General features: G+C 40.6%; 1 protein-coding gene and 1 long non-coding RNA gene across 4 annotated transcripts in view; one reads left to right on the top strand and one right to left on the bottom strand.

Annotated features, from left to right (window-relative positions):
* Positions 1-12,515, bottom strand: part of LOC147127341 (uncharacterized) — a 125,217-nt gene that overhangs the window by 67,829 nt on the left and 44,873 nt on the right. Inside the window, exon 4 of one of the 3 annotated variants that reach the window (XR_015084360.1) lies at positions 5,917-6,786. The exons of the other annotated variants lie outside the window; for them this stretch is intronic. This is a non-coding gene — a long non-coding RNA (uncharacterized LOC147127341). Of the gene's footprint in view, positions 1-5,916; positions 6,787-12,515 lie in introns of those variants that run through there. 3 annotated transcript variants of the gene reach the window in all.
* On the top strand, positions 4,546-9,016 carry LOC147127343 (phospholipid scramblase 2). The gene is made up of 7 exons (XM_086021071.1): positions 4,546-4,608; positions 5,026-5,103; positions 5,323-5,365; positions 5,472-5,692; positions 6,096-6,257; positions 6,673-6,834; positions 7,716-9,016. Exons 1-7 carry the CDS (start codon positions 4,585-4,587, stop codon positions 7,743-7,745), a joined length of 720 nt encoding a protein of 239 aa, XP_085877197.1. The 5' UTR covers positions 4,546-4,584; the 3' UTR covers positions 7,746-9,016.

Raw genomic sequence — 12,515 nt, 5'->3', positions numbered from 1 at the left:
CTCAGTTTGTGGTGCTTTTCCACTTCAAACTAGATCTCAAAAGGCAACGCATCAGTCACAGTGGAAATAATGAGATGCACACTCTCTGTTCTTGGCATTTCGGATTCTAGTCCACTTGCTAAATAAACCTAATCTCACACGGCACACGTCCCTGAAGGTTTCCGTACCTGTAAATATAACATGCCGCGAGCGTTTACATAATAAAGTCAGCATGAGCGCCAGTCAGAGACAGAACCGGCCGCAGAAGACGCGACTTGACGTTTGCCCCCAAAACAGCTGTGGTGCCTTTTTTTTTGTCTTGTTTTGGAGGGCCTGTTGGCACTGCTCCATTCAGAGCTTTCACACCAGTCTCACTCACTTCTCACTCCATGGACTCGGCCTTGCAGGTCATAAATTAAGATGGGGATAGAGTGAAGGAAGGGTGTGGAGATGGGCGGGGGAGCATTTGGATCAAGGAAAAAGATCATATATTCTACGATGGTTTGTTTCTATATATATATACACACAGGAAAAAAGGCAATTTTCAGACAGATTTCCTACCAAAATAAAAATAGCAAATCCATTTAGTTAGAAACATTAAATAGACAACTTGATTTAATGGGCCACAAAAAAATCATGTGGTGGACTGGATCTGGTCCCCAGGCCTCGAGTTTGACACAGTGGATAAATGTGTCTCCCAGCATATAATAGCATGGGGTGGTGGTGTGTGTGTGTGTGTGTGTCATAATATGGTTATGGTGACAAGCACTGGGATAGCTGCCCTTGTCAAAACGCAGATGACAATTATGTGACCTGCAATGAAAAGATGCATGATTGAATGCTTTTGGGTGCCGCCGCACTAATTCACATTTGTATCGCGCTGTGATGGATGTACATTGTCCTCAATAAGGCTGCCATACTCTACCCATACGACGATGGCCTCATGGCCCGGATGAGACAGGAGGGACTACTGCAAACATGAAGGGACAAGCATGCTGGATGTAGCAGGATCCAAATTTGGAATACGGTTTCATAATACCTATGAACTCTATTGTAAAAAAATGAAAATGTAAAAAGAGAAAGAGGGGGACAACTCTCATAGAAAATGAGTGTAGCGGCCTTGCGTGTGAGCGCGTATGGAACCATATGGACGCTCTCCATGTCTCCTTATTTCATACACGTTTCTTTTGACATCAATAACGCTGAGGCGTCCAGCGGCGCTTGGACCCCGTCCAAAACAATTATAAAGTTGCCGTGGAAACTGAGGTCCCGTGCCAGAGCGAGGCATACTGTCTCCGCTCAGATAACCCCCGTCGGAAAGTCACGGTGCACAAAAGCACTTGACGGGGGTTGGCGAGGTAGGAGGGGGTGGAGTGAATAGCAGGAGGGAGGGGCTGAAGTGAGGAGACAAAAGCTCGGACATCCATGAATGATGCAATGACATCACGACATCACTCTTAAGAAAAACATAAATAACACTGTACAGAAATCTCCACCAAACGTTTTTTCCCATTGGAAATAATGGACAGTGTCAAAAACCTGGCATTTGAAAAGAGGTGTGTAGACTTTCTATCCACTGTATCTAACACACTGACACTATAATATGCACAGTATTTTCCATATATTTTATGGTTGACCTTGTCTTTTGTATGCGTTTCAATATGTTAACATTGTGTTTTGAAAGAAAGTTTCAAAAGTTACATTTGTTGTAATAAGTTTGCTGGTGTTGGAAGCGTGTAGAAGGGGTAAACTAAAACTATCGTGTATATATGAAGTAAAGAAAAAAAATGGTAAAACCTCACTGTAACAGACAATCGAGAAATAATGAGTTGACGACTGATTGAGTCGTACACATCTAGCTGACGCGCTGCTAACGGGCTAAGGGTTAGCCCTAACCCTAAACAGAACATAATTGTCAGGAAAGTTGGAAGTCGGATAGAATGAAGGAGGTGTGGATATTTCGAAAAGCTACCTCTCCCCTATTCACTGACTTTACTTGGTGTGCCACGTACATCGTTGTGAAATTAAAAAAACATACGTATTGCTATGAAACACAATATGTATGCTGTATATCGCTGGCTTCAGGCAGAATCCTTGTACCTCCAAAATCGTCACTTTTCAGGAGACGACAAAAACGTCATTTGCTAGTTTATAAACATTGCATCTTCAAAGAGAGCAAGCCATTTTTAGATATGTCAATTATTTGTGTAAAAAAATACACAATTGTGGTCTGGTCAATAGTATGGATTTGTGAAAAAACAGGATATTTACCCAATTGTGACATAGGAGGTCACAGGCCGATGCCAGCGATAAACTGTATTTGCAGGTCTTGCCAGTTTACAGACTGCAGTTTTGATCGGCTGTTACATCTGCGATGTTGCGATGACGTACTCCGGCGCAAAACCAGTGGCTGACTGTCGGCCATTTATGAATACTAGTTGCCAAACCAAGCATACTGAGCGCACAGGCTACAAAAAAGTTCAATAATTAGCCCTGTGGGGGACATTAGTGTAATAGAAATGGACTCTGGCTGTACCCCTAATTTTGACAAAAAATAAAAACAAAAATATCAGGGTGAAATACAACCCAGCCTCCTCTGTGACACGAGCAATTTTGAGCTGGGAACACTGGGACTGGGCGTAATGTATTGTAACCTTACGCTAACCTAATGAACAACAAGACAAAAGCGGCATAAATGGAGGCCTTTTTTCACATCCATCTCGGGGTGTCCTCATTATGCGGCCGACGCGACAAGCTCGTTAGGAGTGCACGAAAGATTACCCGCACGGCTAAAGAGCGTGGCGCAAACACAAACAGACGGATTGTAAAACAGGTAGGAATGTGGCGAGCACACACACAAAGAGAGAGAGAGAGAGAGAAACCCCCGGTGGGTGTAACTGGGCTCTTAGAGTCAGAAAGACAATCTGAGCGGCTTTCAAAGACCCCTGACTGTCTGCTGTGTTTATTCAGATGGGAGCAGAGAAGACTGGCGTTGTACTGGTTTGTTTTGATCTCACTGATGAAGAACATCAGTGTCAGTTCTCTTCTCGGCCATTCCAGGTGATAAAAAGCTCCCTTGATGGTGCGCAGCCTTTTTTTTTGGTGTGGTATTGCTCCCTCAACACAAAGCACAGTGTGATAGGATGCAATACCGGACCTGTATATGAAAAAACTAAATTACACCTTCACCAAGACACTTTAAAATACACAAAATACTGTGAACATGGACTATTTGCAGTTCACGATTTACAAATTAACCTATTCAGTTTTTCTGAGGGACCCACCCTTGGCTATTTTCTGAAAAACTCAACAATTTGCATATTTTGGTGATCTTTCTGTAGCGTCATAAAATGCCAGAAGAACCTAGCTGATATGTTGAAGCAATACATCTCGACTGAGGGACAAAGATCTTTGTATGTCAGGGAGAAGCTAAGTTTACCCTGGGTTGTTAGTGAAAATCTAAATTGGCAAGTGGAAAACAGAGTTCAGATGTTCTAGCAGGCTTTTGACTTTTTTTTTGCTTTCAAGCACTAGCCTGATGGGTTTGCGCTCACACTGACAAACAGAGCAATTTAACTTGATGGTGTGAATCACCTCTTGCTCTCCAAATTATTTTTTCTTTTCAATATGGCCCTGATACCTTTAAATAAATACATATGTCTTTGTTAAGGCAGAATTGTTATAATTGTTGTATTACAATGTACAGGCCCTTCTAATGTTCTGATGAGGAAGTCTTAATCAAAAACATAGCTATGTGTAAAAAGGTATGTAGTATTTCCACATCCACATTTGTCTTATGATAACACACCACTGATGGTGCATGCATTGTTTTCTGGGTTACAGCGGGTCACTTGGGCAATTTGTGTTACACAAATCAATTAAAAGAAGGTTTTAGCTGCCGGAAACCAGCTGAAGTGTCAGCAGATCTGTGCCCCAGTCATCATTTGTTCTCATTAGCGTTTCTCGGGAAGAAATCAGCACTGCTTGAGGGAATCCGGTGATTTTTTACTCGCAAATGGGGAAAGTCGACCCGCTGGCATCACGCAATTTGTAATACAGAAGCATGGTGCACAACTGTGTGTGTGTGTCACTTTAAAGTGTGTTTGATATGTGGGAATATTGTTGGTTGGAAAATGGAAAAAGGCTATTTGTGCATTAGACTTAGTGGTGACCACGCAATTGTGCATTATTAGCTCAATACTGTCCTCTAGTGGAAATTTGACATTTAATAACCTTTAATAGTACACCACTGCATACACAAAGGATATTCAGGATAAAGATAAGATTGATAGAATTATTATATAGATAAGATTAAAATAATTAAAATATATGTAAAAAAAATAATTAAAACATATGTGAAAAAAATAATTATTCTAAAAATAATAACGAATAAAGTTGGAACACTAATTCAAATTTGAATTTCGAGTTTAGTTTTATAGCTAGATAATCATCGTATCATATTTTATTATGCTATTTGATTGCGTAATCTACAGTCTGTTCATTTGTCGCCTCATAATTGGCTGCAGCGGACAGGAAGCGCTGTGACGTCAACCAATGGGATTAGACGTTTATTACAGGGGTTAGTTCCGGAGTGGCCCGTTATTGATGCAAGTCGCGGCCCGAAAATCGGTGAGTAGTCGCACTTTTAGCGGCTGCACAGCTGCGTGCATGTGACGTCATCTGACACGCGTGTCTACGGACGCTCGCGGCTCGCGGCGCGTGACAGTGACAAGTGGGGCGCACGCGCTTGCGCTCATCTCACATCACTCGTTTGACCCACTTATCCTCCCCGAAACGCACACAATTGTGGACCAGAGTCCCGTTTAAACGTCGTTGGGTCCCTCTACACAAATATTTAATCGCATGGTTATCATTGAATTATGTCTTTTTACGTCACTTCCCGGTCTTAGAAAACGTACTATTGATCCATGGATAGCGTGATAGACCACCTGCCGCAGATCAGTCTCAGTTTTGTTTATGACTGTCACCCCTCAAATGAACGGAAGAGGGCAGCAGATGTCAGTGTTGGATGTTACTCCTCAACAGGTTGAGGACATGAACATGTACGAGGTTCCCAGCCCGGGAATACCAGGTTGTCCACCTGGATTGGAATACCTCACTCAGGTAAACGTTATATAATGATTCCATTATTTTATACATTATTTTTATGAGCAGAATAAAGTGAATGAAATACAGAGGTGGCAAGAGTACTCACACTTTACAACTTATTGAAGTAGAAGTACGGATAAATTGTGTGGGGGTAAAAAACAAAGCTTTGGCAAAAGTATGCATTGAAAGTGTACCAGGCATTTATGGTAATGTTTTCAGTGTCTACCTTTCTAGGTGGACCAGTTACTCATCAAACAGAAAGTTGAGCTTGTAGAAGGTAAGAAGCGAGATCCGTCTGTCTCGTGTTTTTAAGTGAGGGAAACTTAACATACAAGTGCAGTTGTTGAAGTGCAACCGTTATTGCTCGTTGTGTGTCCTCACAGCTCTCGTTGGATTCGAGAGCAACAACAAGTACGAGGTGCGTAACTCAATGGGCCAGAACGTGTTTTATGCCGTTGAGGAGAACGACTGCCTGAGTCGACAGTGCTGCGGTCCCATGCGTCCCTTCTCCATCCACGTTCTGGACAACTTTGGGCAGGAGATCATCACTGTCACCCGACCACTCAAGTGCATGTCCTGTTTCTTCCCATGCTGTCTACAAGAGGTGAGACCATGCTCATATCTTCGCCTTAGGTTTTTGTTTTCTTTTGCCATTAAACACAGGAAAATACTTTCAGAAGGACATTTCCCATGTAATTTCTATATGGTTAGCTGAATAGCATAGCTACCCAAATCATATTTGAACGTTTTCAGAAAACAAGAAGAAATTTAAGTTTTAGCTTTGGTATATATATACACAGTATATGTTTTTTATTTATTTATTTATGATTTGATAACACAAAGTTAAAAAAAAATAACTTCGGCAATCATGCTAAGAGACTAACGATTACATATTTTGATTTTTTCTATTTTTACATTTGACCAAATGAATGTATTGTAGTCTGACAAGTACCGCTGTATTCAGCAACAAATTTATACAGTATTTGTTGTTTAAAAAATTCCTGTAGTTGGAGGTGCAGGCCCCTCCGGGAAACACGGTGGGGTATGTCGCGCAACAGTGGCACCCCTTCTCTCCGAAATTCATTGTCACCAATGAACACACGGAGCCGGTCCTCAAGATCCATGGGCCCTTCTGTGGATGGAGCTGCCTTCCAGATGTGGACTTTGAGGTGGGTGCAAACAAACACAGAAATCCGTTAAAGTTGTCCAAACGCCATTCAGTCCTGGGCATTTCTTGAGGTGCTCAGAGGTTCTCCCAGTGCTCCAAGGTAAGGAATTTGGTTATAAACTGGAAGCTCTGACACAAGGTCTGAACTCCATTTCTCAGCTCGTTGTATTTGATTCAGCTGAGCAGGGATTCAAGATCACTGATACAGAGGTAGAAATAACAAGCGTCATATCACAACGCTGTTTTTTCCCTCGCTACCTTAAGGGACACAAAACTCAAGTCAGTGGGCCAGCGGGCAGACAGCCTGGAAATGAGTGGGAATTCTGCCATGGTTTAGAAACCAACAACAAGTCCAACATTTGTGTCTTAAAGATCCAGATGTCAGCAGTTTGTGTCTTATATGCCTCTTCTTTCAGATTCTGACCATGGATGAGGTCAGCAAGATTGGGAAAATCAGCAAGCAGTGGACGGGCCTCCTTCGGGAAGTGTTCACAGATTCCGACAACTTTGGAATCCAATTTCCCATGGACCTGGACGTGAGGATGAAGGCTGTCATGATCGGGGCATGTTTTCTCATTGTAAGTATCCCTCTGTGACAAAAAGGATTTACGGTCGTTCATCCGTCTTTCCAGATATTTTTAGGCTTACAACTGTGCTTGAGCCCTCAGCATGATTTCTTTCCTCAATTCTGCCAAATTTATGACATTTTGGTCAAAAGGCCTACCTAAGTAGTTTAACCAGAACATCCTGAATATGTCTGGAAGCATCAGGGTATTTCAAGGTTTAAGAAAGCAAAATTTAAGTCCTCTCATTCATTCAACATGACCATTGGGGGTAGGCTATTTGGGACCAATATTATATAATTTTAAATCAATTTTTATGCACTATTTTTGCTAACCAAGCAATCTGCCACTCTAACATAAATACCTGAAATATTGTTGGGGGTTCTGGTCATTCTGGTCTGTGACAATGGCATATTTTCAAAAATAATAATAATAATAATGAATAAAAGTTAGGACTTGTTTAGGAGCCACGGAGACCCTGCAGCTGATTGTATGCACGGATCATTGGTAGTTATTCCTATTGAAAGGTGAGCAGTTATCTGCAAATGTCTGTTTGGGTCAAATTAAAGTTGAAAAGGCCTCATAGGAACCAGCATTCCCCTGAGATGATGTTTCCCTTTGCTGGCTGTCGGAAACTTTCCTGTAGTGACCACTCTTTGTGGCGCTTAGCTAACATTTAGTTGGAAGTGTGACATGAAACCAACCACCTTTACCATAAATTTAAAACAGATTTTTAGCTCTCTCTGCCTCTTCCGGGCATATTTGCTCCATTTCGAAAACGTCAGAACAGTTTTCACAGTTAATTTAGAGGACGTGGCAGGCAATTCAACTTCAGTGCTTGCACATTGTCAGTTTGTGTTTTCTCCATTAACATTCGTTGTTCTCCTTTTTTGCAGGATTTCATGTTTTTTGAGACGACTAATTAAAGAGTAAAACAATATATATATCATGCAACGTCGCTGGAAGGACTGAGGCCACAAAGTCTCACAAAGTGAGCCGTCCCTAATGCCATAATGTGTCATAACTGTACTCCAACGAATAGTGTAAAGAAAGAACATTTACACAAGTTGTAAGAAAGTACGACAAGGCGATACATGCAGAAGATGTGGAGAAATTTGGTGTGTTTTTTAAGCGCTGCAGCTGGTTTTAACTCTTTCAGCTTGTTAACATTAGGAAGCCTTAGTCATTTGGATGCTTCAATGAGACTGCATTGCATTATGTAACATGGTCCTCAAATTCAAATAGTGGGCTAAGTATATGTATTGTTTTAACAAAGAGAACTTATTGAGTGTGTAGTTTGTGATTCCACAGCACAACACATTTCTGCACTGCTTTATTTATGTGTGCTTTAAGTGAACATTTAAGTGGCATTTAAATACAATACTTTTAATCCAACAAAAGATAATTGCTATTCAGGATTTCAAGTGTATCTTTCAGCCTCCTCCACATGAGGTCGCTAGCTTTTCATGTAAGGCACATTCCCAAGTCCAACACCGCCAAGTCTGCTTTATAATAGTGTATATTTTTTTGGACGGACTCAGGTTTGAAATGCATGCTACTTGAATTTAGTGTCAGTGACTGCACACTCACTTGCAAATGACTATGGATTGTACACACAAAAAAAAACCCTTCTTCTAAATATTTACATTTTGTTTGTTGGTTCACTGTCTAGTACACGTATTGTCGCAAGAACTCTTGAAAAATTAGTTACAAATGATAATTACTGATAGTCTGATGTGTTTATTTGGCTTTGTTTTTACAAATATGCAGGTTATTCGTGTTTTTGTTTGCTTTGGTTAAAAAAGAGTGTGTTCAGTTAAACAAAAACTTTGTTTTATTATTAATGTTTGTTTGCCTCTGCAAAGATTTTTTTTGACAGGGATATTTTGATATTGTGGATGAATTTTGCTGTCTGTTACAATTTCCTGTCTGAAATAGTTTGTGGCATAGAAATAAACGTGACCAGTTTTTCTTTGATAAGGTTGGGCTGATCATGCACATCTCATGTGGTGGATAATAATAGATGCTACGCCACCTTAAGGACATTTCTAAAAAACTACTTTGTGAGTAGACTACACCCTTAATGTCTCACATTTACGGTACTAATCAGTTTTGGACAAATACCCAATGAATGTGAATACACTTAAATGGGGCAAAGAGTGAAAATGTCAATTAAAAAAAAAACAATTGTCTTTAACTGTGTCTCATGAATCACTGTGCAGAACCACATAATTCGTATAATCATCTCGTTTTGGTGCAGACTGCCTCTTGGATTTCAAACTAATGCAATGACACCTCACTTTCTTTTCCAATAAACTAAACCTGTGACACCTGAAGGACTTGCAAATGTAGCGCATGGTTTAGTATCGAAAAGCCTGTTGTACACACTCATACAAAGCAGTTCACCAAATTGGTCCATATAAAAGTAAATACGGCAATTCCTGTGTTGTGAGTTGACACTTAAGATGCTCCTACCTCTCGCCCAAGCTGCATTTTAATCAAGCATATAGCGCTCGTATCGAAAAGACAATTGTACGCTACTTAGCCCTGATACAAATCAGCGACTACTTGGTGAGCCAGATAAGACCGAGCTGTAACAATAAGTCCCAACAGTTGCAGTGTTCTGCACAGACAAAGTTGTTGCCATCTCAGGCATACACTATCTGGAATGTGTGGTATCCGTATAGCAACCCAGTGTGATAAACAAATGGCCACAGCAACATCTGTGCAAACGGAGAAAAGATAACAACAAATACGCACAGTTGGGAGAGTGACAACAGATTCAGGACGTAAAAGAGGGATGGTTATTTGCACTTAGCACTTGCCTTGAGAAGACAGAGATCATGCAAAAAAAGCAAAACCAAATCCTAATTGGAGTGCAAAGGTACTTGAAACATACCAAAAGTTATAACAATTTGGAGTTCCGCCTAAATTTTCTGATGCATGCCCCAAAGTTTTTTTTCTACAATAGAAGCTTTCCGGGTGTCCCGTCTCAAGTGTCACAATGATATGCAGCATGTAAACAAATACTGCATTTGCCATGCAATCGGGATGACTTAATTTAAACAAACATGATGTCTAAGCACAATGGGATTTACAGAATATATAATATAAATAATATAATCATAAAATGCTTTTCTGGACAAAAGGACACTCAAAGGAAGCTCATCCTGTGTAATTTTAGAAGGAACATTGTTCCCAAACCCTAACTTGGTCGCCAGTTTGTGAATCAATTTCTATCCCTGCATTTAGTGTCATTTCCTGCTCAAGTCTTTATAAAGTAGCTTAATATAGCTTTATAAAGTATTTTTCAAAATATTTTGGCCAAGGAAACTATTTAGGTCACTGGAAACTGACTTTATGGAAAGCTTATTTTAAGGTAAAGACTATTCAGAGTCATGATGAAGAAATGCAATGGTTGTGGATTGTCACCAATAAACGACATCAACGTGCCCTTTTACTATAAGCATCCAGGCCTTGAAAATGCTTTGTTTCTTCATAGTAATTTTCAGGCCAAATAAATGACCTAGAAACAGGAAATTTGTTACAGTGATCGAGTGGGAAGTAATTGTGCATGCAGAGTGACCAAAGATCTAAAAATAAAAAACAATTCTTTGGCCATGGTGCAATTTTGGCAAAGAAGAGGGAACCGAGCGCATAGGAAATGCAACTACCCGATGCAATTGAAAATGCAGCCATATGTACCACAAAAGTAGAGATACGTCATACTCAGTGTCGCTAACCCACAGACAGTTGCGTGGCTCAGATATTGCATTAAGCAGATCATTCACAAGAACAGACAGACTTTTTATTATTCAAATGATGTCCAACATTGTTGATGGCATGCGCATTATAAGGAAGCACTTAACTCCACCTGGTTTGTCACTTTCCTTGTTCTACGTTCCTCTTTCCTCAAGGAAGTTTTTGCATTCATCTTTATGGATAGACATCTCCTTGGCAGTCTGGTGAATCATCTGTTTCTTCTTTTAGATTAAAACCAGCCTGTAAAAGACTGTCTCGACGACATTGCCAGGAACAGAGAACGTTCCATGTAGTCAGGAAGCCGCCACACTTTTGCTAATGCGTGGACAATACAGTCTTTGGTGTTTGGAGCTTTGTAGCCCCCAAATGAGCTTTAACGAAAGCAATTGCAGCGCCAAGAACTTTTCACCTGTGCTTCAGTAATGTCTGCGCTCTGCCCTCTTCGGTTAGCCAAGTAGACAGACGGTGAACAATTAAATTCAGGTGCTCTACATCAGGATTTTCACACAACCTCGTTTACCACAGCAGCTTTCCTGCTGCTGTATCTTTCATTTTTTTTTTTTTTTTGGTGGCGGATATGGGTGGGAGAGGGTCAGGGAAGGGAGGGGGGTGAATTAATTTAGCGCACCTCAAACTTGCGTGCCAGGGCCACTTTTAGAAAGTTAAAGGAGCTCTATAGTATCTCAGAATGAGTGCTCTGGATGGACTTCCCCCAAGAACTTTTGGGCGGTTTGTCAAAGCGTAATGTAATCCATCTTTTCCAAATGTTCATATCGAGGGGGTTGGGGGTTTTAAACTGGGTCCAGCGCACTGAGGCAAGGCAGCAAATTTCCTTTCATCGTGCTGCCAACATGCAGAGAATCAGCACGACCAGCAATTATTTTCTGAATAACTTACTGAATCTCTATTGACAATGGTCATGCAGCAATTATAGGCTGCTGCATTAAATGGCTTTGTTATGCATGTAATCAAGATGATACTCGTCTGCTAAGCCTGCTTTGTGTCATCTTGGCTGGTGTTTGGTTGGCATTCAAGAGGATTACTGTTTCTTCTGGATGTGTTTCTGTTCAAGAGAAGCAGCAACTAGTTGTAACTGTGTCATATTATGACACAATAATTTCCAATCCCGAGACTCACATTAGCATTACTTGCACGTTAAAGTATGGCAAAAAAAAACATGAGTTGTCTGGCATGGACTCCCTGGACAATTTCAAGGTATATTGGAGAAGTAATCTTTCCTGTTAAAAAAAATAAGCTGCCCCACATTCAGACCACCGCCTTGTGATGTCATTAAGTAAAACAATTTGAGCAGAGCCTCGCATAGGAACGATTTGCCAGACGGGACAAGTCAGTCATCAATTATGAGGAATGAGACCTAAATGAGCCTAAATTGTGGTTTCAAGGTCAGCAGGCCCTTGTGGCATAAACTGCATGGACTATGCAACAGTTTACTGAAAATTGAATTGTACTGTTTGGATGGTGGTTTTCTTTTACAAAAAAACAAATGTATGCCTGAAGCAAGAGGTGTGTTGATGACTCGTTCCTTACATCCGAGACCCACCTCCCAATTCTGCCTGTTTTTATTCCAAATCCACTTATCCTCATTATTGCTCATTTAACAATTGGGTTGTTGTTGTTATTGCAGTGACAAACTCTTTCCATGGACATACAGGCAAATAGTACCACAACAACATTGCTTCAACCATGACTAAAAGTAATACTGTAATATATGATACAAACACTACGCAGTCATCTATTATTTTTTTGGGAAATAACATGTATACGATTGCTGCAACGGGGGTCCTCGGTTTACGACGAAGTTCTGTTCATCTGGCGCTGATGTAATCTGAGCATGCCATAGTCTATCATTAACCTATACTAATACAGCTGTAAGGTCACAATTACAGTAAATATTTGTATGAAAAACAATTCCG

This window comes from Filicampus tigris, chromosome 21 (genome assembly GCF_054856515.1).
Source record: "Filicampus tigris isolate MCC_2025a chromosome 21, RoL_Ftig_1.0, whole genome shotgun sequence".
Lineage (NCBI taxonomy): Eukaryota > Metazoa > Chordata > Actinopteri > Syngnathiformes > Syngnathidae > Filicampus > Filicampus tigris.
The sequence above is the reverse complement of the archived record's forward strand: the minus strand, read 5'-3'. Positions and strand labels throughout refer to the sequence as shown.